Genomic DNA, 26723 nt, shown 5'->3' on the forward strand with positions numbered 1-26723 from the left:
CTCTCCAGATTTTTTATCATGAAAAATATTATGTTTCTTACGCGTTCAGTATTTACATCTCGGTGTTACTTCTCTGACGGGCCGTTATTTTGCCACTAAGCATGCAGGAAAAGTGTGATCTTTTAAAACAATTTGTTAGCTTAGATTTTCTCAATCCTTCTTTGAGACGGAGAATGGTCTTTACCAATACACAAATGTATAACTTCCCCCAAAGTTTCAATTGTGCTTAAATTTTGATTGCGATTTGATCAACTTCTAATGATGCAAAATGAAATCTCCTAGAATAGTGCTTGAAATAGTGTATGATCTGAAATGAAATTTCTTAGAACTACGGGAATTCTAGCTCTAGAGTGCAGTTAAATTATTGAGCTTGGTTATCTCTGAAGAGTTCTATATCAACCGAAAAAACTGGGAAAACCAGAAGAAACAAACTTCAAATATATTGCAAAGGTAAAATCAGCTAGTGCTTTAAAGAACCTTTTAAGAGGGCATTAGTACAGAAAACAGGAAATGGCAAAATGTTTCAGAGCTCTATAACAACTAACAAGCCTACTGTCATCCAGAAAATACAATGCATTTCCTGGGACTACACTGCAAAACTCTGTACAGTTTATGTTGTGTAGCGATTCTTTGACCTGTTGTCATGCTTTGCATCCTCCTGAAAAAGAAAACCACAGCCATAAGCTATTTATTGTGTGGTCCCTAATCCTTGATAAACTAAGCTGCACAATTTAGGGCAAACATTAACAATGGACAAAAATAATAACAACAAATCCATACATGAAAGATGAACCCTATGGTGTCACTATAATCGAGTAACTCCTTCCACTGTTTCCCAATGCTCATCTGCAACAAGATATTTAATGTTATTGTGAAGATTATACAGTCAGAATCAAAGTAACAGGTACAAATTAAAAAGGGATAGATTGAAATGCCCAAGCAGTTTCAAGGACCTGATCATGTAGTAAAGACATGAATCATCTACCACTGATATGTTACAACACAAGACAAGGAAAGAGTTGAAAAAAAAAAAAAAAAAACAGGCCATGACAAATTACTATTGAATTTTACATACATGTCATCAAATTAGAATAGGAAAGAAAACTGAACTTGTTCTCTCTGTCAAGTAAAGGATAATTAATCAACATAGATGCTGTTTAACTTATTTAAGCGGACATTATAATAAGTACTGTTAATATGGAGTACGGAGGCAGGTGCAAGGACGGATTAGAGTGCAGAGTATGGGATAAATTGCATGCAAAACATCTAACATCTTCATCTAAAATTCTACCCCCATACAAAGTCGTTAACTTTCTAGCATAATTTTCCGCATTACTATGGGAAACTGTAGGTGTTTGATTAATAAGTTACCTGAGCAGCTTCATTTGAAGCATTCTTGGTCCACAGAGATATCTTTTCCTGCCTAGCTCTAACATTTACAACTGCTCCACAGATTTCATCTCCATGATCAAACTGTTCTCCAATCATTGCCAGCAACTACCAAGTACGTATACAAATTTAAACCCATACTTGGTATTTAATATTAGGCTGATAAACCAACATACACAAACAAACCCACCCATTGAGTCAAGACATACCGTATACAGCCAAGAAGTGTCAGATTTTCCTTTAGGAAAGATGACAGTCCACTTCCCGCCATTAGCACAAACTGGGTCCTCCCATTTTGGCTCAATCTTATTCTTGAAACAATAAAAGTCTGCTCCCACAGCCAACTTGCTCGGATGATGTATATTGTTGTAAAGGCTGAATGCAGAAAAACTTGAATGAAAACTTTTAAGAACCATTTACAGGATAAACAAACAAAACAAGAAAGACAACTAACAACAAGCCATTCAAAACAATAAAGCAAAGAAAAGTGAACACATTAGAAATTTCATGATAAACAATGAATCTTTAAATTTACCAAAAGCATGTAAAATTTACCAATGAATCTTTCTCGAAAGTTCAATTGTGCTATTAATGGTGCCACTCAAAGATCAATCCTTCAAGCAGTAAGGACGGACCAAAGAGAAAATTAAATCCAAAAAATAAAAAGGCTAAAATTATGACGACATCTCGCAAAGATCGATTCTTTAGGGAAAAGAACCAGAATTTTTCTTCAATTTCCATCATACTTTCACATAATCTAAACAGAGAACATTCATTGACATCAGAAAACAGAGAGAACTTTTAGTCTTTCCTAAATTATCTCAAAAACCTAACAAATCGCACAAGAAAAAAATAAAAATAAAATTTTACCTCCAGAACTCTTCAACGGAGGAGAAGGTGTAGATGGAGCGCATGGAGCTACCCCACGTGGCTTGTTTTGATTTGGCAAAAGGGTTATCGAACCAGAAGGTCCAAGAGTGTTCGAGAGGATGCGGCTGTTGCATCACGGCGGTTGAATTCTTCGAGGGCTCATCGTCGCCAACGATCTCGCCTTCCTCCAGCTCCTCTTCTTCGCTAGGGTTAGGGTTTTTGGTGTTTGTTTGGTCTTCAGTTCTTGGGTTATCGCTCTCTCCTGCCATTTCCTCTCGTGGCTTCTGCTTTTTTGTTTCCGGCTCTTATTTTGCCTCGGGACTATTGAGAGGGTAATATATCCCTCTTTATCTTGTGGGTCGGGTCTGTCAAGCGGTTCGGGCGGTGCACTTTTTAGTTTACGCTTTGTCGTCGATGTTTTGTCGTTTCTTTAGTTCTCTTTCAAAATGTATTAAATAAACGCTAAAACATTTATGGGAAGATACCCCTTTAATTCTCTTTAATTTTAATTTCATCAATAAAAATTTCTCGGATCTCTCTCCATACTTTTTGTTACTATTGTATATGTTATTTCTGAGAATTGTTTCTTATCTTTAAATCAATAACTAGTCCTCTAAAATAATTTTCTTGAAAGCCATAAAGCTATAACGTGTGATAAACACATTTTAATTTCTTAAATAATAAATCTTGAGGATGATCCATAGCAACCACTCACCACTGATAACCGGACCCTTTGAGAATGATATTGGGGAAGCACAACAATGAACATATGAAGAAAAATAAATAATTTGAAAATTAAACTGGCCAAAGAACATTATTAGGGCCCCCGGCCGCGACTAAGTTACCCCGGTTTTGTCGGCTTCTTGTGGCATCGTTGGATTTCTAGGAACAAAATCAAACGGCTGGTATGAGCCAAGGAACATTATGGAGTGCGTTAATTAATTTATTTTTTTTGGGGGGGGGGGGGGGGAAATGCATTGTAAAGTTTCTCTTTGTTCATAATAATTATGTTAGATTTATTCTAATTTCATCAAAATTCTTTAACATAAAGTTTTTCCAAAGTGCAATAATTCTTTAACATAAAATTCATAATGCAACCCATTTAGAAGCAGACCTTACACACAACAGGCCCGGGACACAAATATCATATGGAACCCCAAAAGTCATTCCACATAGGAGATCTCTTATTGCCAAACAGCTAGCATTCGCAAAATTTTACTCAGCTGCCTCGACTATTATCAATTTTCATGCACTCGAGGTATGATTTTCCATTGAGCTTATGGGAGAAGAAAGTATTGACGAATTCTTCCATCCCTACTCTTTTAAATAATGGTGGATTCTCAGGGCTCATGAGGCTGGTTGCTGGTCCAACTTGTGCATCAAATTTGGGGCTGACGAAAAAGGCAATGGAGATTCTCTCTTTCACTGAATTGACTGTTGCCCTGTGCTCGACGCTGCGATAAACTCCATTGCTTATAATCTGTACATTTAAATTAATCACATATAATGTGATTAGAGAAATAGAATACAACTTGCACCACGTTGACATTTAAATTAGTAATAAAATAATACATCATATACAATCCCCTCAATTTGTGTACGGATGGTATATAATATAAATTGATAAGAAATTAACGATAAAAACAAAAAAAAAAAGCTTGATATATTGGAATTAATAAATACTATATGTCGCTAGTAACATATATGAGAGGTGTAGTTTCATTTGATGGATGGGACGGTACATTAACGCGTACAGATAGTGGCGGAACTGGTCGGGCGAAAAGAAGAACTACAAAACTCAATAGGCAATAATAAAATATCTGCAAAAGCAAGGGCCTAAAATTAAAGTTTAAAAGAAGTAGACTAAGTTTCAATAGACACGTTTTTTTTTTTTAAAGAAAAAAGAAAAAAATTTGACATACATACCATTGAGGCTCAAACCAATTGGACCTTAAGTGAAACGTGAATGCACACACACATCTTAAACCAGGAATTTGGTTATAATATTAATTTGACCTGTCTGGAGCAAATAGGAATGGAGAAAAATTGAAATTGAAACTGACAAAGGAATAAAGTAATTTACCTCAAGAATATCACCGACATTGACAAGAAGAGCATCGGGGAGGATGCGAGCAGGAAACCAGACCCCATCTTTTTTAATCTCAAGACCATCAACTCCATTAACTTGGTGAAGGACAGTGATGCCACTGGCATCGGAGTGAGGTGCAAGCCCCATAACCTGATCTGGTGTCGGGCATGGAGGATAGTAAGCCATCCTCACCGATTGCCTCCCATCTTCAAACATTTCTTTGGCGTCCATCTTCAGAGCCTTTCCCATCGCTCCAAGAAGTTCCATGGAAAGTTTTTGTAATTCCTGGACGTATGACTCTAAAGTTTTCCTGCATATGTCGATTATTAACGAACCAATTAATTAATCTCTGTTAAATTGATTAATTAGCTAGCTAGCTAGCTAGTGAGACAGAATTATATTAACCTTAAGGATGGAGGGAGCTCTGGAAATAGGTGTGATTTCCTTTGATGAAGTGGGTTTGTTACCATATAGAACCTGTCTCCCCAATCAAGTATTCCATCTGATCCGGCCACGCTTCCTTAGCCTTCAGCATCACCTGGCTTTCTCTGGTATCTTATTTTCTCTTCTATTGGAAGCTTGTAAAATTCACCCATATCATGCTTCAGCTTTTCCAGCAGTGAAGACCCAACTCTATGGTTCACCAACTAGAATACGTACGAACATATATACATACAAAAATCATAACGTGCTGTAAATATATAGCTAATAAGATTCGGCTTTTTTTTTTGTTAATAATTATTTATTTGTGCTTTTACTTTTATTTTTACAAAAAAAAAAAATTCTATCTATTACCTGAAAGATGCCCCATTCTTTGCAAATAGCACGTAAGTTGTCCAGTTGAGAGCTTGTGTCTTCCTCGGAAAGCAAACATTCCAGGTCAATAGTAGGGATTGGGATGGAGGGAAAGTGTTGGGCTCCTCCATTCGAGAAGTTTGGTGGCTCTTGATCTGCACGAAGGAAGCACTGCGGCACCGTGAGCTTATCGGGGTTTTTTATCATCAGTTCCTGAACACTAGGTATGGAGGATTCTGAGCCTTCAAGACCTGCAGCTGACTCTGAAGATGATGCCATATCATTCACAAAATTCGGTGCTTCCGAATTATTTATTAGGAGATCTAATCGAGGATGTTTTAATATATATGCACAGTTTTAAAAACTAAATCTTCTAACATATTTGAGAGTAATCAAGAATTACACGCACGCATATATATACACACACTCACACACAGAGACTTTGATTTTTATTAATTATAAAATTAAATAAAAAAAAATTTTTACAGTGCCCGCTGAGGATGCTCTCCTGAGGCAAGTACAAAATGGAAACATAAGCGGAGAATTTTATTAAAAAAGAAAAAAAGAAATTGAAGCTAGCCCAAGAAGTGTATTTTTTTTTACGTAAATTAGGGTGCACAAATAATCCAACCCAATCCAATTCAAAATATTCGGGTATGAATCAAATGTGGATGAATAATCTAACCCAATCGAGTTGAATTTTAGTAGACTCAATTGGATCGAATTATGGTCAGATTGAGTCAAATATGATCTGATCCAATCTGAACCGATAACAAGTATATGTTGAGTTTGGATTATTATTATTATTTTTAAATCTAATTAACCCAAAATCCGATCGAGTTTATTCGAACCCGATCCGAACTTGAATTAGCCCACCCCTAATCTAAATTACACAAATATATGCATAAGCCCAACAAAAATTCATAACTAAAACTCAACATAAAACAAACTCATAAATAAAGTGCATCGCAGAATATTAGTTAAAATAAACTCCAACAATGGCATAAGGAGAATCAAATCTTCCACCAAAAGGAAAATTAATTTTAATTTTAGTAGTCAATTTTTTTAGGGTTACCAATCATAAGTGCTCCGGACTTTTTGCTCCTTTTTCTTATTCCTTTTAATTTAATAAACATTTCCTTCCTTTAGTATGTTCATTTAAACAAAATAAGGTTGTCTTATAAGAAGAGTGAATTGAGATTGTTAAATTAAAATAAATAACTAATGTAGTATGAAACATCAACGATGAATGAACAGGCCCCCCGAATGACCAGAAAGGGAAAAAAAAAAAGGCATGACGGATAGACCAATCAAATTATAATAAAAATTTTCATTATCTCTTTCACAAATCTATGGGCGAAAACCACAGTGTGGAAAGTTTTGAATCTAATTAGTTGTATCAATTTTATAGAAAGAAACGCAGTAAAAAAAACTACCCACTTGTTTCCAAGAATATCAAAAAGACGTTTGCAAAAAAAATTATAAATTGAACGAGTTGAGATCGCGTGAAGGATGACATTTTCTCCCAAGCTTGTTATCAAGTCAAAGAAATGCAATCCTATTCTAAAGGCAGTACAAGTGACCGAGCTAAAAACGTGCCTAATTCGAAGTGGATATTTTTAAAGTTAATAAAGTTATTTTATGTGGTTTGACTATTTTGCACCAATTTTTTTTACTAGCGGACGAGCCACGTCTATGATAGTATGATTATTCCTCTTGCTTGCAGAGAAAACATATAAACTAGATTTTTCCCTTGATTAATAATATTTAGCACAGCCTTGCTTTAATAAAATGTTATATGAAATTAATTTGGACAAAGATTGAATTAGAAAGGTCTATCTGACCATGAAGATCCAAAAGTTTAGTTATATTAGGCTGCTTCAGCCAGCTAAGTAATGTTTTCTTTTTTAAGCATATTTTTACTTTAAATAATACAAAGAGCGGTGACTATTTAAAATCCTAACGAGTGAGCAAGTTAGAGTGAAAAATGCACAATAAATTATGTACATACTCTGTGTTTTCTATGTTTTAATTTTCTGCACTTTTATTTAATGCTCGTCTATGTACGAGGTTCGTGTGAGATTTTATGTTTAAAATTTGAGATTGAGTTAATATGGTTTTAAGAGATTATTTCACCTAAACTAAATGATGGAACTGTTTGGGATTAGAGTAATGTTAGAGACTCCAATAGTTAAGTTCTAACTTGAGTCTCGGTATAACATTTATCTATTGGATAGTAGAAAATTAAATTTATTAGTTATGAGATTTGTTATGCAATAGATGAATATAGGACTCATCTGTTGGGATTATAATTGTTATGGAATTCATAAGTAATTTTGAGAAGTTAATTAAAATTTTATTTTAGTGACTTGTAAGATTTGAAATGAAGGTTTAAGCCTCAGAAAAGTAAATCCATAAACTATCTATTTTCAATCCAAACTCAATTTGTTATCCCCTAAATCTTTATAACATCCAGATTAAATTACTGAGAAATACGAAAGCGGAAGCGTACTTGAATCCATGGTGATTCGTAGTGGTTCTTGAGTGTAGGAGATGGACTTCCAATCTTCTCTTTCTCTTGAGTTTTGAATTCTCTATCTATGCATTTAATCCACAATAATTATACCCTTAACCATTTAATGAACTTCAATTAGATCACTTAATTCTTGGCTTATTAAATAATAGCACACACATTTTATTTATTTCATGTGTGGCCCCAAATATATTAGATTAATATAAAATTAATCTAACACAATTCACTAACAGAAAAGTAAATCTAAATAATTTACCACTAAAAGTTTAGTTTGTTAAAATTTAGAAGGAAAAATACGAAATCTTCGTGTATGTATTGGCGCTCATCATCGGTACAATTGTTATTATATTTCTTTTCGAAATTCATAAAACCAAAAGTATTGTCGCACACAGAATGAAGTTTTTTCATCGAGAACAGAAGTAAAAACATGGCGAAGGAGAGAAGGAGAAGCAAGGAAAATAATAATAATAATAAACAAAGCATGACATAACATAAAGATTGGAACTCAAGAAGGCAAAAGCGTTTAGACTTCAAATATTGTTTTGATACTTCTTCTATCATGTGGGCTTGGAAGAAATAAAACTCCATCAAAATGTTTTTCCCATGCAATAACTATTCTAATCTTCTTTGATTCTTTGACAATTATTATTATTAGCGTCGAGATTATAACTTTCCTCTTGTAAATTAAGAATATTAAAAAAGAAACTGTAAATCAAATTCTCAAACTTCATTGATCTTTTCATAATAGTTATCAGAAAAATTAGATTACTTTTAAATCCTTCGAAAAACTAACTAAAATCAAAGGTAACAAGCCAATTGCAGAAAAAATGTTGATCATATAATATGGATGGCAATGGAGCAGATACGAATTGGATTTACTCTGTTCCAGATCCAGATCTATAATAAAAATTAAGATCCGTAGCTGCTTCAAATCCGTCATAGATCTATATTTTTTGCTCTATATCTAGATCTGAAATAAAAAATAAAGATCTATGTCTGCTCCAAATCCAAAAAGAAAAATTAAAATCTAAACCTGCTCTAAATCCGTCATAAATTCTAAATCTCAATAATAAGAGATCAATAATTTTTTAGAAAGAAAATTTAAGACTAAAATGCATTGGTAACAATTAAATTATATAATTTGTATCAAAATAAACAAATAATAAAGATAATAAAATATCCATCAAAAGTAATTGCAGAAATAAGATCATTATAATATTCTAATGTCTCATTTACCATCCTGATATTTACAGCACGCTATCATCATTCATATATCATTAAATAATAACATTTAAGTTAAAATAATTTATTATATTCAGTACTTTATTATTTTATTATGATCATATTTAACTAAATATATGATTAACATAATTATTTTATAGTTGATAGCCACTACTGATTAATAATTATACAAAATAAATAAGATTATGAGAAAATGATAGAAAAAAAAACTCAAGTCTATAGATTTTCATAGTAATTAAAGGATTGATCCAATCATTCAAATAAAGTGGAGAAGTAAGAGTAGATTAAAGAGAAAAAATGAGACTAAATTGTAGAGTAAAAAAAATTAAAAAAATTAAGGCATGCCATCCTAGTTTTATTTTATACTTGAAAACTTTTTGTCTTATTATCATTTAAATACCTTTAAGTTTTAATATTCTTAAATACATTCTAATGAATAAATTTGATAATACAACCAGGAACAGATAGAAGTAGTTTAGAGGAGAAAGTGTTTGCTTGTATAACTTGCTGCCTTTATTAATGAAAACCTTGGCCATTTATAAACCTTGCAGTACAACTGAGTTACACAATTTATGGCTAAGAAATGGGAACTAACAAGCAGAAAATAAGGAAGCATAGCAACTAAATATCAGCTACCAACTTATTCAAAGTTTATCCACTAACAGATACTCTTGACTTGGTCTGCTACGTTCAGCACATATCATTTGATCATCATTTATAAATTTTATTATCATTTATAATTGCATAATTGTTAAGAACTTTTTAAAATAAAATTATATTAAATGGTGAGTGGATATAGCTCTGGATCTAGATATTAAAAAAAATCCAAATTTGCTCTAGATCAGCCTTAGATCAACGTATCGATATCCAAATCCGATCCGATTAGATTTGGATCACGTGGATCTTAAATCAGTTTCGATCCATCGCCATCCCTATCATATATACGAATTATAATTCTTACCAATAAAATCACTTTCAGGATGTAACAATAATTGATATCTTTGATTAAGTTCAGCTTTCTTTAATTTGAAAACCCGCTAATGTTGTGCTAATTAATTAGCATCCATATACAGTCCACTTGTTTGCATCTAAGTTTTCCAAATATAATACAATCAGCAGAACCAACCAGCCAAAGAAACAAAATTCAGTAACTCAAGCGAAATACTTTTGTTCAAGTGAAATGTCTTGTGCAGAGTTTACCGTAGAAAGCAGAAGAAAGAGAAAAATAATTTTTTGATAGAGAAAATATGAGATTTAAACTAGAGCAATTTTGATATGCTTACAAAAACTAGGATACACAAAAATGACATGTCACGACTGCCATGTGTTTGATAACTATTAACTTTTATTCCCATCATTATTGAGGTGATTTCACAATAAAATGAATGAATGGTAAATTAAAAAATTTGTATTGAGACTTTGGAAGTTAAATCTTATTCTTTTAAATAACCCAAAGGGCGGGTCACGTTAAGAAAATCTGTATCCCAAAACTTGAATAAATTTCACATTCACATAAGTGTAACATAAATTTTTAAATTAATCCTATTCACGTACAAAATCACTATTTAAGTGTTAAATAAAGAAAGTTAACATGTTAAAATATCTAAATCATTGAAAATTGTAAGTGATATTAAGCATTGAACGGTGAAACAAACAACCCCTAGATTTCACCAAAAGGAAAAAGAGGGAAGTAAAATTTTTTCTAGTATTCTTCACAAGGTTGGTGAACAGAAGTTAGAAAATATTTTTGGACAAAAACGACTCACAGATCATCATCAACGACAACCTATACACAATTTGCGGGCTGAAAATTGCTCTAGTTTTGATTTTCCATTAAGCTTACGAGGATGAGCAGTAAAACATATAAAGAGAAAGTTAAGTAGATGTTTACTAATTAGATAAAGTTTATCATGGAAACAAACTAAGTAGATGTCACTAGACTCTGGACAAAATGTAATGTTTTAAATTATTTAATGAAGTTTATTTAGAAGAGGGGTTTAATTAAGAGGATAATAGAGGGGTGCTGTTAGTACTTTAGTAGCATCACTCCATAGAAAATTATAGTTGAGAAAACAAATTGTTTACTCTCATTACACAAACACAAATCCACTTTTATTCTTAGTCTCGTCGGGAAAATATTACACGATATCAAAGATCAAACAAACAATTACATACTGACATGCATGGACCGATTTATTTTTCTGCAGAGTCCATGTAGAAGCAGACCGAAATACAACCCGGGATACAAATATCAAACAGCACACCATAAACTATATGAAAAACACATAGGATCGTTTTATTGCCAAAAGTATTATTGTTGTTGTTGTCACGTGTCTCTTTTTCAGCTGCCTTCACCATTCTCAATTTTCATGTACTCGAGGTGTGATTTTCCATTGAGCTTACGAGAGAAGAAAGTTTTGACATATTCCTCCATCAATACTCTTCGGAACAAGGGTGGATTATCAGGATTTATGAGGCTGGTTAAAGGACCGACCCGAGCATCGAATTTGGGATTGACAAAAAATGCAATGGAGATCCTTTCCTTAACAGAGTTCACTGTTGCCCTGTGCTCCACGCTACGATAAACCCCATTGCTCATAATCTGTAGAGTCAACTAAGCACATATTAATCAAATATTGATATCACACACACACACACACACACATACAGATACGACTTTTCCATGTCTACGTGGTGTATGTTCTATTTTATCTCTTTAAATAATATATATACATATAGGCATATGGTTTAATAGTATTATGTCATTATAATATTAAATCATATAATTTAATAGCTTTCTTAGACTTTACAAATCCAAGATCTACACACACATGTAGTGCTTACATATATATGTATAGTTGTGGATGCCTTCATTTTTTTTAATGCGGATACGTTGTTAAGCCATTTAGTTTAATAGTAAATCCGACTCCATTAAATCACACAGTTTAAAAAGTATATCCACATGAAAAAAGAATAAAGACAACCGCAAATAAATAAGATAGAAAAAAAGTTTCAAAATGATAGTTAAATTTCCAATAAAAAATGAAGCATATATAAATTTCAAAATATATACCATGTTTTCTTCTGTTAATTATCTTCTTAATCTTCATTTTTTCTTAGTTTGGGACAAAAGAATAATAATACAAAACTAACTAACCTCTAGAATATCTCCTACATTCACGACAAGAGCATTAGGGAGGATTCTGGCAGGAATCCAAACCCCATCTTTTTTAATCTCAAGACCATCAACTCCATTAACTTGGTGAAGAATAGTGATAGCAGTAGCGTCTGAGTGAGGTGTAAGCCCCATTACCACCTCTGGTTTTGGGCATGGAGGATAGTAATTCATCCTCACTGATTGCATCCCGTCTTCAAAGATTTCTTCAATCTCTTTGGACTCTATATTTAGTGCCTTTCCCATCACTAATCCAAGAAGTTTCAATGCAAGTTTTTGTAACTCCAGGAGGTAAGACTCTAAGGTTTTCCTGCATATATATTCATGTAGATTTAAAAAAAAAAATCTTATCAGGGGTCATCATGATGCCTAATCATTATGTTTAAATTAAGAATAACTCCATTGTAGTCAGTGATGAAACTAGCATTTCGGTTCAACTAGGGCTAAAATAAAGAAATCACAAACTTTAAGCTTCCGTGGTTGATCAAGAATTAATAGTTAAATTGTCGAGCTACAGTCTCCAAAATCTTTTCCCATTGTTCTCATATCTACCACCGAGAAGGCAATCCAAGTGGCAAATTTATAGGTCAATTTGGGTTTGTGTTGTCCTAGTTTTTAATCGGTTTGACAAGCGTCCACAATTTCAAACTAGACCACAACATAGGTTCATACATGAATATAATATAGATTGTTACAGATAAGTGTATATGATATAATGAAAGTATTATAGAGGGAACGGAAGGACGAAAGAAAGAGGGAGAATTAAACCTTAAGGATGAAGGGAGCTCTGGGAGGAGGTGTGATTTCCTTCTCTGGATAGGGTTGGTTATCATATAAACCCTGTCACCCCAGTCCAGTTTTCCATCAGAACGGGCCACGGCTCCATATCCTTCGACATCACCTGGCTTTATTTTGTATTTCATTTTCTCTTCCATTGGAAGCTCATAAAATTCAAGCATGTCATGCTTCAGCTTTGCCAGAAGCGAAGAGCTAACTCCATGGTTCACCAACTACATCATAAATATAACAAAACATAATAAGACAACCTGTTAGGCCGTTTTTTCAAATATTAATAATACTCGTGCACCTTTTAACGTTATATATTGTTAATTATTTGAACTTTTTGTTTTGAGCGTGTTCCAATAATTCTTGAAACTTCTTTTCAAGAAATCATAGATATATAAAACAATTACCAATTTGTACTGACCTGTCCTTCAAAATCAGAACAAAAAAAAAAAACTGTTCATCATATAGATTCATCACGTCCAAATAAGTAAGAAGAAATAATTATAAAAATTTATACTAACCTGAAAGATGCCCCATTCTTTGCAAATTGCATGCAACTTCTCCAGTTGAAATTCTTTGTCTTCCTTGGAAAGCAAACTTTCTAGGTCAAAAGTAGGGATCCAGGCTGAGACATGGGTTCCATTCAAGGGATTTGGAGGCTCTTGATCTAAACGAAGGTAGCTCTCTGGCACAGTGATCTTATGGTTTTTCATGAGTTCCTTAACGCTAAGTACGGACGATTCTGAGCTTTCAAGAGCTGCAGACTCTGAAGATGCCATGTTATTCAGGTGAATTGCAACAACGTGAGTAAGGTATTTATACACCCGGCCAGAAGTCAGAACAAAGAAGGAATAGTTTATTTTTTTTTTTTAATAATTGTGAAATGAATGTAAAATTAACAATTAACAAGGGCACTACTAGAAAAAGCTTTGAAATTGAAGAACACTAATGGAATATTATGTGGCACTGACTGTCATTAACAGACACTTGCAATAATATCACGTTCACCCTACACTTGTTGTCACTATTTTCATGCAGCAGGTCTGATTGACATCTATCTACCTTCTGTCTATGCATGCGCAATAATGCAAACTTCGTTTTCTTGACACTATACATATCATATATAATATTATTTACCTACCTTCTGTGTACTTATTGTTCAAGTTTCAGACTTTTCTAAATTATAGCAGGGAGATCTTTTGAAATACAGTTTTTAAATCTGAAGGTTAAAAATACACGAAAACAATTTAAAAAAAAAAAAAAGGAAGAAGAAGAAGAAGAAGTTAATTTTCTATGTCTATTTCAAAACTTAACCTCCAACCATTTGCAGCATCTTCAGGAGATAGAAGGTATAATCCCCATTTTAGTTTCTATTTTCAGAATTAATCTCAAAATTAATTAATTAAAAGTTCATCTCAATGGTATTTATCATTTTAACATGTAAAAATTACTATCTATCCAAAGAATATCATCATATGTCATTTCATTTAGAATACATTTTTTTAAAGATAAATTTGGTATGTTAATATTAACTAAAAATAGTTCAACATTAGAAGTTTTATAGGCTCAGAATTGTCATCCATATAATATACTGCCCTGTGTTTTCGAATATGTATAGACATATTGAGATTTATCTTTTCATGGAGAGAAACACAAGTACCAACTGATAGTAGTGATGATGATGATGATGATGGACGGTCTAATCGAATGATATAAATGTTTTGTCATCTCTATTGATCAGAAGGGAAAAAAAAATGGAAGTACTGGTAGGATTCGGATACTCTCCTTTTTTTTTTTTCTTTTTCTATTGTTTACAGGAGAAATTAGGACAAGTGATATTTAAGTCTTTCAAGAACTAAGATTTGATCCATCTTTTTTGTTCTTTTTAAATACCAAAACTTTGTTTGTTATAGTTTTGATCTTCTTTGACATTGTCTTATTTATTTTTTTTCAGTTCTCAGAACACAAAAGAAAATACGGGCACATAAAATTTGTTTGTGATAATTAAAGTTGGTTAGTGTGAGTGATTCGACACTCTCACTCCTTAAGAGAGATTAGGGGTTCAAGCCCCGCTCTCGTATGGAGTCACCACTTTGGCCAGCACTTTACCCTTTACAGGCCGACCCGGTGCGATCGGGAATTAGTCTGAATTTTGGTATGGGCTTAAAAGTATCTTCCACAGTTGAAGCCCATTCAGGACCACCTCTTGGTTCAGACAAAAAAAAAAAATTATTTGTGGTGAAACATTATCAAATCTTATCCTCCGTTAGTTATCTTTTGAACGACTGAATATTATTAAATAATAAATAGAACTTAGCTTAACATATCCTTCGCCTTCGCACGCCTGTTTAATAAGATATTATTTCATTCCGAAATTAATTAATTAATTAAAAAAAAAAGAAAGTAGAAAGAAAAGACGAAACGTGCGATTTAGCATACATTAGCGGCATCTTTTAAGGTGGGCCTGTCTTGTGTTTGCTTTGGCGAGTCAAGTAGTCAACGTTGCGTGATGTCGAATTATCGATTGCCACATTATTCTTGCCTTTTGTCGTGTTCTCACAGCGGCGCATTTTCGAAGCCAGTAAAGTCTAAAAACGTGCTTAATTCGATGTGGATTATCTTCAACAAACTAATTTATCGAGGTTTTGACAAATATTATACTACAAACAGATAAACAACGACGTTTCCGACTTGACAATCCAATTGCTATGAGAGTCTTTTGATGCATGCTTCTAAATCCTTATCAATTCACTAGTTGTGACGTCTATATGAATGTTATCATAATTGATTAGAGAGTAGTTTTTTAATCAGGTATCCCTGATTTTATTTTAATACACTATATGATAAAATATAATACATTAGAGTCTGTGTTTATTTTGTCTTTTAGTTAATTTTTGATTTTATTAAAGTCAGGGATCCATGATTAAAAAACTACTAATTGATTGAAAAAATAATAATAATAAAGCTTGAGAGTTTTATTAGTTGAACTAATTAACATCATATTAAAGAGTATGATTTATATTTAATTTATTATTTCAAAATTATCTAAACTAATAGGGTAATATAATTAAGAATCCTAATATTTAAGTCTCATATAATAATTTATATACTATGATCACATCTGATTAGTTATTAATATTTACCATGATGTAATAATACATATTAACCGCCACAACATGTGGGACTAAAGTTAAAATTTTAAATATTAAGATCTCTAATATTATAAGTACTAAAACTAAAAGTATAGCAGATATACATGTGTGTTTTTTTATACACTAGCATGATAAATTATCTATTAGCTTAAAAAAGATTATAAAATTTTACAACTGAAAAATCATAGTATTTTGTGGACTAATTAATGGCATCTTTAAATATTTATTATTAGAGCCTTTTTCTCTAGTTACGTGCATATGTTTCTCTCCAATTTTCTATTACATTCTTTTTTTATTCTTATCAAGATTCTCTTAAAATAATTGAAATACAAATGCGCTACTCAGCCTTTGAAAATAAGTGATTCGAGTCCTACAAAACTCAATCTCCCTCAATTAGGTGTGATTGAGTGGAGTCAATTGCAGTCTTTTTCCCTTACGAGTATTAAAAAAAAAGTAACACATAAATGCAAAAATCAATCTAGGAATCATTGTGTCATTTTACATTATCATAAATGGAAAAATCAATCTAGGAATCAGTACGTCATTTTACATTATCTTCTAGCTAGATAAGTAATGGCCAAATAGAATTGGATTGTAACAACACAAAAGTGGAGTGCATTGACTTACCTTCCTATTAATTTAATATTACATTAAGAGGAGATGGTTACTAATTTTAATTTGTAAGGATAAGAAATAATCAATTTGTATATAAAAACGTCACGTGTATATTTTTTTGTGGTTGCTTTTTAACAGTAAAAGTGAAATGAATATTAAAAATTTTAAGTGATAAAAAGCAAATTAGAAGAGACAATGAAATTAAAGTCATGGCTACTTTGAAGCTACTCTAAGGTAGACAACGAATTACAGTCACACAACAAAGTGATAAATAGTAAAAAAATCGTTATATCATATAGTTATGAAGGAGTATTTTTATTTTAAAGTGATTCCAACATAACCGGGCCCTGAAATTAATCATTCTCCATGTCCAGATTTTCAAAGAGTCAAGATCTACACACAAACATCTTCTAGTTGGGACTACAAGCCTTTGATGATTATAATTTGTTTATATTAAACACACATTGTAATTACATATACACACGCATATGGCGATTGAACCTTTAATTTATTAATTGCATCAATTTAGAAGTAATTAATTTAGCAATAAAACGGATGTTAAAGTATTGTTGCAATATAGGAGGAACACGTAAACACATTTTATTAAGAGAAACCAACCATAATCATATGGTGATTGAACCATTAATTTATTCATGTTGGTTGCTAAGGATGCATATCTTATTCACTGGCTTGTTTGTTTAAACATTTAGCAAAAATTTTTAGTCAAAGTCTAGAACACAAAAATATTTATCTTCTTAGCAGGTAGAGTTTATGCATCAAATATTATCAACTCCGTGTTGCAAAAGGGGTGTATTTATTTAATTATTTTTATAAGACTGATGTTAATACAAACGTGCCTAAATTATAGTATATTTTATATGTAATTTTATATTTTATATTTTTTGGTTAGAAACTTAATGCATAATTCGGTTGATAATGCATGTGATTTGATTATTTCATTATTTAACAGGAAAATCACGTTTCTAATTAAGATTAGTTAATGGAGTAATAATAATCTCAGCCACTAGAAGCTAGCACGACTTGTTCAAAATTTAGTTTTTTTATTACAACACAACATCGTCACTGATGACGTGCGAAATACGTAGACCAACCAAAGGCTGACAAATGGGCGGTTAGGATGATCCAACTAGTATGATAATCACTCCGCCCATCATAAATAATTTAAATTAAGATGGTGCCTTCGAGATTGATTTAGCTGGGCAACGTTCAATGACTCTGTATAAGTTTACAAAAAAGGCCGTTGAAACTTAACACTATATTTAGAATAATTAATGGTACAAATGTTAAAAACGGTTGCTTGAGAGAATCTGCCAAGCAAATCAACGGTTTAGATGCTTGGCACCTCAGCCGGCCATATGGTATTTCTGTATCACATGACGTGTGAATGAGGCTACACTGTTCTAGAATGAAAGTTGTAGTAGTTTGGAGAAAAAAATTGGAAAAAAAAGAAAGATAAAGTGTTTAAGAAATATTTAACGGTTTAAAATTTCACATTACCTCACAATATATCAAATGAAAATCCTTTACCTTATCATTTGTAACTGTGATTTGTACGTTAAAAGTGACTTTTCATCTGTTAAATGAAAATTCTATATTATTTTGTCAAAAAAATTGAACTCTAAAAGTTGTATTTTATCCAACACTTATTTTGAGCTAAACGAAGGCTAAGTTGTCACGTAATCACACTTCACATCCATCATCTGCAATGTTCAAGTTTTCAAAAAAGAGAGAATTAAAAAATGGTGTTAAGACAGAATATGTTGGGGTTGTCTTAGTAACATATTCCACACGAGGAGCTCTTCAAATCCTTTAAAGAGCCTTATCCAAAGGATCTAAGCCCGGCCCAAATAGGTACCGGACCGAAACGGTTATGATTGAGAAGCAGGCGGAACCTGTTACGGGCTCTTATAAGCCCAAATCTTTTGACATCTCTACAGCGGCAATACTAATATCGTATTACAATATAGTAATAATACAGTCACAAACTCTTGTATAAATTTATTTTGTATAAATTGACGTGGCATAATAAAATTAGTTGAATTAAATATCACTTGGCCCACATGATTTATTTTTATTAATTTATATTTTTATTCAACCAATGAATTAATGTCACGTCAGTTTGTACAAAATAAATTTATACAAGAATTTATGGCTATATCATTACTCATTACAATAATACTAGGTATTTCAAATATTAATAATCGTACGTATATATTAACAATTAATAATGTGTCATCTGGGAAGCGCTTATGGAGTTTGAAGCGGAAGCAACGACGGTGAACTTTGGAAGATCTATTATAGTACCAAGTGTACAGGAGCTGACCAATGAAACCATTATCAATGTCCCACCTCGATATGTACGTACAGATCAGGACCCTCCGAGTGTCACCGCTGACACATGGCTTCCATCCGTCCCACTCATCGATCTTCAGAAACTGGTGGACGGTGTCCATGCCGACGAGTTGGAGAGGTTGCACTCAGCTTGCAGAGAATGGGGGTTCTTTCAGGTAGCAACGCGAGCATTAATACTAATTATTTAATTTCTTCCTTTTATTTATTTATTTATTTTTTTACACGCTGCAATTCTAGTCTTTTAGATGGATTCCAACCAAAAAAAATTTAAATTTAAATTTTCTTTTATATCAAAGTTACAGTTACAAATAAAAGCTTTAAATCAAAGTTAATGATGCACAATTTTTTTTTAATTAATAAAATGCGTGCAGGTTATAAACCATGGAGTTAGTAGTTCATTGTTGGAGAAATTGAAGTTTGAAATTGAGAATTTCTTCAAAATTCCTTACGAAGAGAAGAAGAAGCTGTGGCAGGTGGCAGACAATCATGAAGGTTTTGGGCAGCTCTTTGTGGTTTCGGAGGAGCAGAAGTTGGACTGGTCAGACATGTTTTACATAACAACGCTTCCACTCCATCTAAGAAAAACTGATCTCTTTCATAAACTCCCTCCAAGTCTTAGGTCTTGCAAGATTAATAATTTTACTTCCTTCATATCCTTTTTTTGGGGGGTGGGGGGGGGGGGTGTAAAAAATGAAAAGATGCATCTGATGCTTAATTAATTGATTTTATCCTCGTAAAAATGTGTTGCAGGGAGACCTTAGAATCATACTCCGCGGAGATGAAAAAGTTGGCCATGACTATTTTGGGCCACATGGCTAAAGCTTTAAGGATGGATGGCGAAGAGATGAGGGACTTGTTCAGTGATGGAGTTCAATCAATGAGAATGAATTACTATCCTCCCTGTCCTCAACCGGATAAAGTCATTGGTTTCTCACCGCATTCTGATGCTGATGCTTTGACAATTCTGTTGCAGCTCGATGACATCCAAGGCCTTCAAATTCGTAACCAAGGCAGATGGGTTCCCGTTAATCCGCTTCCAAACGCTTTTGTAGTCAACATTGGAGACATCATGGAGGTACTATTTTACATCCGATAATTAATCTCTTTGCATGTATTAATGTGACAATGGTATTGCTATTCAATTATAACATATATATGTTCTGTTTCTGTAGATTGTGAGCAATGGCATTTATCGAAGCATCGAGCACAGGGCATTGGTAAACTCATCGAAAGAGAGGCTGTCCATTGCAACATTCTACAGTTCCAGGCTAGATTCTGAATTAGGCCCTGCACCAAGCCTTATTGGTCCAAGTAACCCCGCAATTTTTCGTCGAATGCCTTTGGAGGAATACTTCAAGGAGTTTTTCGCTCGGAGATTAAATGGCAAAGCATACCTTGATTTCATGAGAGTGGATCTTAACAAAGTGAATAATTAACCGCAATTGGGGCTTCGTCAATAATCAAGGAGTTAATTCCCAATGCCTGAGTAGCTCCTGTCGCTGAGGGTTTGATGGAATTAATTTTGTAATGATTTTATTTAGTTGTTTACAGTACCTTATATTTAGTTACCCCCCCCCCCCCCAAAAAAAAAGGGGCATGGCATGCGAACAATCATAATTGTTAATGCTATAAAACGACTTGTCGTTTCGGCATTGGAGAAAAAGGGATGAAAAATGAAACAAAGGATCTGATATGCTGTGAAGACCTCTTTTTCATCTATTTCCGGTAACAAATCGAATTTCAAGAGCGTGGATTGGATAATTTCTTTCTATCTTTTATTTTTATTTTTTATATTTTTTTTCACTGACCTCTATGTTGGCTCTTAGCTAGCCTACAGCCTCTTCTTACCTCGGCTAATTAAGGTGCTGATTCTGGCATGTACATGCACTTCTTGGCTCCATGCCTAATTAACCCATCCACAGCTGCCATATTTTCATTTATAAAAATGCAGACGTTCCCACGTACCTATGATATCCAGAGTACTCTAGACTGGTGTCCTTCCACGATCACTAGACATGGACAAGTTATATATTCGTCTGAGCTTGAGGTGGATGTGTAATTTAATACTTGTGCGTATATAAAAGAACTTGCCCGAGATGTCACATCCTAGAGTGCATTAAAATATTTAAATTAGCAATGCATCATCTTAGCTGTGTTTCCTCGTGCTAGTTCTGTATGTGCATCGTCTTAGCTGTCCTTCCTCTTCTACTTAAGATGTCAAGACTCTACGCTGGTGCCTTTCTTCGGTATCTGAAAATGGAGGTATAACTTTTCGTCTGAGTTTGAGATGGACATGTAATTTAAAACTTCTTTTGCGTAGTAAAAATGTTATTGTTCTGTGCTACGATTTTGCAGATGGTAACCAATGGGAATTTATCGTAGTATCGAGCATCAAGGAACACTGAACTCAAAGAAGAAAGGTTACATAGTGCCACATTCTTACAGCCAAAAATAGACACTGTCATAAGTCTAACAAGGAACTGATCTAATACAAACCAATCCAACCAATTATTATTATTATTTTTTAGAGTTACATGTCATTTTTATATTTAAGTTATTAAAAAATAAAAACCTAATTTTATATAACTATAAATATATAATAATTATAATACATAGTACAAACTGTATTATTAGTTTGGATTATATTCGACTTCAATTATATTTGACTTCAATCAGTGATTAGATTGGATTGGACCAATTTAAATTTAGACACAACGCCGCCCAACTATGTTTGGGCCAACCTGTGCGCCTCAATTTTGATTAAAAATTTATTATTATTTACTTTTATTGAGTGCTGAATGTTGGTGCAAGTAAAAAGTTAAACAGCCTAAATCCACTTGGCTAAACAAAATTAATTATTTAAAAAAGCATAATAATAATAATATGTAAAAACTATAATTAAACTATGGTTCTTCTAATTAATTCAATAATTTAAAACACATTTATAATAGAAAAATTAAGAATTAAACACATAATATGAGTAGAAAAACAAAAACATCATATCATTAAATTTCATTAATAACACAAGTGTAATTCTAATTTAATAGCATAATAAAAATGACAAGTAAATACATTTATTCCCAATATATTAACAAGGCATGTGCACACCCTCTCCCCTCAGCTGATTAAACTTGTTAATAGATTCAAAATCAAGGTTCATAAATAGTTCAATATGTGCCAATCTAATTAGAATGTATTGTAAATTATAAAGATGTAAATTACGCCATATTTTATTTTATTTATAATTTGTAACTTTTCATTTCATAAAAATAAATTTTATTTTATTTTTCTCTCAAATAATGTTTATCTTAGTTGTTTTTATAATTGGGAAATATTTCTATTTGTCCTTTAAAGTTTAGATTATTAAAAATTATTCAAATCGTTCAATGCAGTTATCAATATGACTATGTGAGAATGTCACTAATTTTAAAGAAATAAATGAGAAATTAGAAATTTAAAGCAAATTTTCAAATTTAAATTATATTTTTCTATAACAAAACAAAAAAGAAATGTTTAAAAAGTTGACATGGACCCATGGGCTGACACACATAGACCCCAGACAGGCTCGTGTCCATGCCGTGCCTAGTCACTACTGCTGAGCCGAAAAGCCTAGGTCGACCCAGCCTGCTAGCCATCTCTAAATATAACTACCGAAATTTTGTTGTCTTTTCTTAATTTTCGATTACGTGCACGCGCTCAAGTTGTGCTCGAAGTCTTTAATCGAGAAATTTAACGATGGTCGCATCTTTGCAACGGCTGTAATGTACAACCTTATTCTTTTTGTCACTGGACCTTTCAAAATAGCAAGTCCTTATTAGGCCGTACGTGCAACACTCTCGAGTACGCCCAGCCCGCAGAAGTTTTTCTCTACATTGCTTATCATTCAATTCCATAGACCGAAAAAGTCTTTCTTCGACAGATGGGATTTTTGTCATGGGTTTTCAGTTCATTTAATAGGCATTGACATCAAGATGTAACGAATAACCCTACAAGGCCAGCAGACAGGCAACCCAGCAACAGAGATAGGACAACCAATAAATAAATGCAATAGCTTTGAAGATGAGAGTAACACATTCCACAGTGTTATTACAGCTATTACTGCAACATCAAGACAGATCACTGCAAGAATTTGACCACTTTCAATGGCTAGGTAATCTGTAATTCAAATACAGTAGATAAAAATGACGGGAAATTTGGTTTTAAATGCTGCCAAGAAACCTCCAAGCATCATATCGTCAACAAATACACAAGCATTATAGATTTTGGAGGAATGAATGAGAGGGGAGAGAGAGAGAGAGAGAGAGAGCAAATCACTAATATTTTGCAAGACAATGACACAAAATTGAAAAGATAACAAATAGAAGCTGCAGCAATGTTTTCTATTATCTAAATAATTTAAAAATAGATGATCAACAATTTACAGTAAATGTCAATATAATACATTTACCCTATGCTACACGGACCGATGGCTTCATTCCCTATCCCAAACACAGAGTGTATCAATCCATAAATTCCAACAGTACCTATAAATAGTTAACAGTTAGTGTTGGAACAGAGCATAATCCCTACAGCACGCGTTAGCTGCATCACCATTGCCTCCAAACCTAACATTGAGAAAAAAGAAGGATTTATGAGGCACAACTCAAGATAGAATGTAGTTAAATGTAAATGAAGAGTATTTTAAGAGCCATGAAGGGAAAAAAGAAAAAAAAAAAAAATGCCCCCTCAGCAATGAAAGGAGATGAAGGCCAAATTGAGGGGCCGAAGCCCTTGTATCCTTCAAGGTAGAGGCCAGGGCATAAGGGTTTCCCACACTACCCAGAAGAAAAAACACACAAACATTCACTTACATATTAGAGGGGTTTTAAAATAAAATGGCGCACCTTTTAACAGGATAAATTACATACACAAATACTGAGAAAATCTATGGTTTTACAGGACATTCATATGACATCTCAACCAAGGAAGAAAGAAACTTTTCTTGTCATCGTTTGCTACATGCCCTTTTCCATTTTCCAAAAGAGAAGGTAGGTAAGAACAACTCTAGGATTTTTATTCTCATATCTAGATGTGATCAAAACAATAGAAGACTGAGATCTTACTTGCATTGATACATATTGAGTTTTCAAGTTTACAGATGAAGAAAAAGAGTTGAATCAAGGGAAAGAGTGACAATTGTAGAAGCTACCTAACAAATAGGAAAAATATTAATAAAACCTATCACATGGTAAGTACAATGACGTCACATTGTGTTGAAAAATCTGCCCCTCAGGGCAGAACTGAGGAGGTACTCTACTGTTAACCGTTAGCTTTATCCCCACAGGTTGGTGACATATAATGAGATTAAAAAGTTAAGTGTGACATTTTTCTATGACAACTGAACCATCATCATAAGACTTTTATGAAATAATTTAACAAAAGTATTGTTGATTTTCTATTTTAAGAAATAATATCTTGACTAGGGAGATCACTTGAACTTCAGAACAAACAATGGAGATCCATGCATTTATCACTCAAAATGGAAGGCACTGTAGCTTACTCTCTACCAGCGGAATGACGTTCAATAAATAGAGAACATAGTCATAATAAAGTTTGAAATTTTCCAGGAAATAGAACACATTACAAGAACAACACTCAACTTCATGCCATTTCCTGAGATGCAGAGGATGTGCAGAATACAACAAACATATCAAAGTTTATCTTTCTCCCAGACAGTTCTCAGTAAAAATGGTTGAATGTAAAATAAGCTGTTTCAGTGGCAAATAGTGGGAAAGCAACAGCTATCTTTTCCCTCTCCTTTCATGCCTTCTCTTATCTCTCTTTTCCTCTCTTCTCCTGAATGGTCCTTTGATTATCAAAACTAAGCAAGTATTCTAGAGATAAATCCTTCCAAATTACTTATGGTTTACTGATTTTCTACTATTTTTTTTCCAGCTCCACTTAGTTGTCAAGGAAATCCTACTCATTCTCTAGTGTGATCGATTCAGCTAAACTCCTTTCTGCTAATCCACAAAGACTTATATTATCTTTAAAAATTACAAATTTTGCCTCTACAGCGCTAAAATGATTGCCACATCAAGAACATTGCTAAAAAAAGGTATGTCCAAAAGTCATAAATTACGGACAGATGCATAATTACACAGTAAGTTCAAGCCAATTCCTTTGATGCCACGCAAACCTATCCGTATCAAATTGTTATTATTATTTTAATCTTCATTTTGGTAATCCAAACAACAATTTGTGAGATACAGGTGTCATTTTTTTTTTCATAGTCATGAACAACAACAGCATACAAGTCATAATTTGTACTACAACACAACAACACATTTAAGGAAATAAGACTCCATGTGTAATACAAAAACACTAACACAGCCAATACATGTAATATGTTTTAATGAAACTTGAGAACAACATTTCATCAAATCTCAACGCACCCACTTAGCCACCACCTTTAATAATAAAATCCAGAAACTAAGATGAATAATCAGCACTAAACATACCTCAAAAACTAAACTTTAACTGAACAAAAACAAAATAAAAATCGAAACTTTGAATGTCATTTCTTTCGTTTTTTTTCTTTTGACCAAAAAAAAAGGGTTACCCTTTTGGCAGAAGCCATGGCCACGGTAGCCTTGAGGCTGAGGTCGAGTTGTTGCCGACCACATCTCAAAAACAAACCCTAAATCAATTTCTATCAAGAAAAGGCAAAAAACGGGGGAGAGAGAGAGAGAGAGAGAGGATTTTGAAAGAAAGAAATTAATAAAAAGTGAGGTCGTGGATTTAGATGTAGAAGCAGACGAGAGATGAATGAGTAGACAAATGCGTTCCTCTTATAGATTGCACGAAACCCAATGTGACAGAGGGGTTGTGTGTGTGTGTGGTGTTTGTTTTTGTTTTGTTTTGTTTTTTATTTGTTTTTGGGTTGGCAGCTTGGTGGCGTGGGGCTCTGTTCTGCGTATCCGAGGTCCTTTTTGTTCTCTCTCCTCCCCCTCGCCTCTGCCTTTAAATCTTTTCTTTGAAAATCAAACCCCCGCGCTTTTTTTTTTTTCACTTTTTTAACATCTTTCTTGTCGTTGCTTGTCTTGCACTGTAAGATTATATTTGTCACGCTGGATTAGATTAGATTAGATTAGATTAGATTAAATTAAATTATTAAGATTAAATTAAATTAAATTATATAATCTTATATTTAGTATAGTATTAGATTGGATTATATTAAATTATATTTAAATAATATAAAATAGTATTTAAGTTGATATTTTAATATAAATACCTATTATCCATTTAAAAAGAAATTACTAGAAAATTTAAATATATTGCAAATAAATTATTGGATAGTCATAATATAATAAATAAATAATAAATTAAATATTTAATTAATTTTTATTAAATATTTAAAATATTATATAAAATCAATTCATTAATGATATTATTATTTTTCATTATTATTTTTAATATCATATTAGTGATTATTAAATTTAATACAATAATTAAACGTTTAGTTTTATCAATTAATTATTAAATATACAAGTAATGAAAATTTAATCTCAAGAATATGTAGAAATAAAAGTACCAATTTAATTAGATCATAGATAATAAATAAAAATAAATTTTAAGTAAATCATAATAAAAATTAATTAATTAATTAATCAATCAATCAATCAATACTAGGTGTAAAATAAAAAAAAATGATACAAATAAAAA

The 26723-nt window shown here is 32.6% G+C and overlaps 3 protein-coding genes, 1 long non-coding RNA gene and 1 pseudogene across 4 annotated transcripts; 1 reads left to right on the forward strand and 4 right to left on the reverse strand.

Moving 5' to 3' along the window:
- Positions 1-422: 422 nt before the first annotated feature.
- Positions 423-2599, reverse strand: LOC18053175 (eukaryotic translation initiation factor 4E-1). Its single transcript, XM_006449537.2, has 5 exons — positions 2260-2599; positions 1599-1764; positions 1372-1497; positions 781-846; positions 423-658 (listed from the first exon to the last, which is right to left on the reverse strand). The coding sequence occupies exons 1-5, from the start codon at positions 2526-2528 to the stop codon at positions 611-613; spliced, it is 675 nt and encodes a 224-aa protein (XP_006449600.1). The 5' UTR covers positions 2529-2599; the 3' UTR covers positions 423-610.
- A 733-nt stretch (positions 2600-3332) lies between these two features.
- On the reverse strand, positions 3333-5690 carry LOC18053176 (annotated as a pseudogene).
- Positions 5691-11259: 5569 nt separating this feature from the next.
- LOC18053177 (protein SRG1) lies at positions 11260-13658 on the reverse strand. Its single transcript, XM_024190994.1, has 4 exons — positions 13401-13658; positions 12862-13103; positions 12076-12403; positions 11260-11520 (listed from the first exon to the last, which is right to left on the reverse strand). The coding sequence occupies exons 1-4, from the start codon at positions 13656-13658 to the stop codon at positions 11260-11262; spliced, it is 1089 nt and encodes a 362-aa protein (XP_024046762.1).
- A 5251-nt stretch (positions 13659-18909) lies between these two features.
- On the forward strand, positions 18910-20590 carry LOC18053178 (protein SRG1). The gene is made up of 4 exons (XM_024191378.1): positions 18910-19174; positions 19391-19638; positions 19770-20094; positions 20192-20590. The coding sequence occupies exons 1-4, from the start codon at positions 18917-18919 to the stop codon at positions 20453-20455; spliced, it is 1095 nt and encodes a 364-aa protein (XP_024047146.1). The 5' UTR covers positions 18910-18916; the 3' UTR covers positions 20456-20590.
- Positions 20591-23351: 2761 nt separating this feature from the next.
- Positions 23352-25971, reverse strand: LOC112100737. The gene is made up of 2 exons (XR_002907024.1): positions 25621-25971; positions 23352-23623 (listed from the first exon to the last, which is right to left on the reverse strand). It is a non-coding gene; the product is annotated as an uncharacterized LOC112100737 (long non-coding RNA).
- Between the last annotated feature and the right edge of the window lie 752 nt (positions 25972-26723).

Source organism: Citrus clementina, unplaced genomic scaffold (assembly GCF_000493195.1).
Source record: "Citrus clementina cultivar Clemenules unplaced genomic scaffold, Citrus_clementina_v1.0 scaffold_2, whole genome shotgun sequence".
Lineage (NCBI taxonomy): Eukaryota > Viridiplantae > Streptophyta > Magnoliopsida > Sapindales > Rutaceae > Citrus > Citrus x clementina.

Excerpts from the sequence above, each read along its gene's own strand:
- LOC18053175 (XM_006449537.2), bottom strand. The coding sequence starts at position 2,528 with ATGGCAGGAGAGAGCGATAACCCAAGAACTGAAGACCAAACAAACACC. Across the intron at positions 1,498-1,598 it reads ACACTTCTTGGCTGTATACG|TTGCTGGCAATGATTGGAGA; the intron begins GTATGTCTTGAC and ends CGTACTTGGTAG. Across the intron at positions 659-780 it reads CCATAGGGTTCATCTTTCAT|GAGGATGCAAAGCATGACAA; the intron begins GTATGGATTTGT and ends TTTCTTTTTCAG.
- LOC18053177 (XM_024190994.1), bottom strand. The coding sequence starts at position 13,658 with ATGGCATCTTCAGAGTCTGCAGCTCTTGAAAGCTCAGAATCGTCCGTA. Across the intron at positions 12,404-12,861 it reads GAGCTCCCTTCATCCTTAAG|GAAAACCTTAGAGTCTTACC; the intron begins GTTTAATTCTCC and ends ATATATATGCAG. Across the intron at positions 11,521-12,075 it reads ATGTAGGAGATATTCTAGAG|ATTATGAGCAATGGGGTTTA; the intron begins GTTAGTTAGTTT and ends TTGACTCTACAG.
- LOC18053178 (XM_024191378.1), top strand. The coding sequence starts at position 18,917 with ATGGAGTTTGAAGCGGAAGCAACGACGGTGAACTTTGGAAGATCTATT. Across the intron at positions 19,175-19,390 it reads GAGAATGGGGGTTCTTTCAG|GTTATAAACCATGGAGTTAG; the intron begins GTAGCAACGCGA and ends AAATGCGTGCAG. Across the intron at positions 19,639-19,769 it reads AAACTCCCTCCAAGTCTTAG|GGAGACCTTAGAATCATACT; the intron begins GTCTTGCAAGAT and ends AATGTGTTGCAG.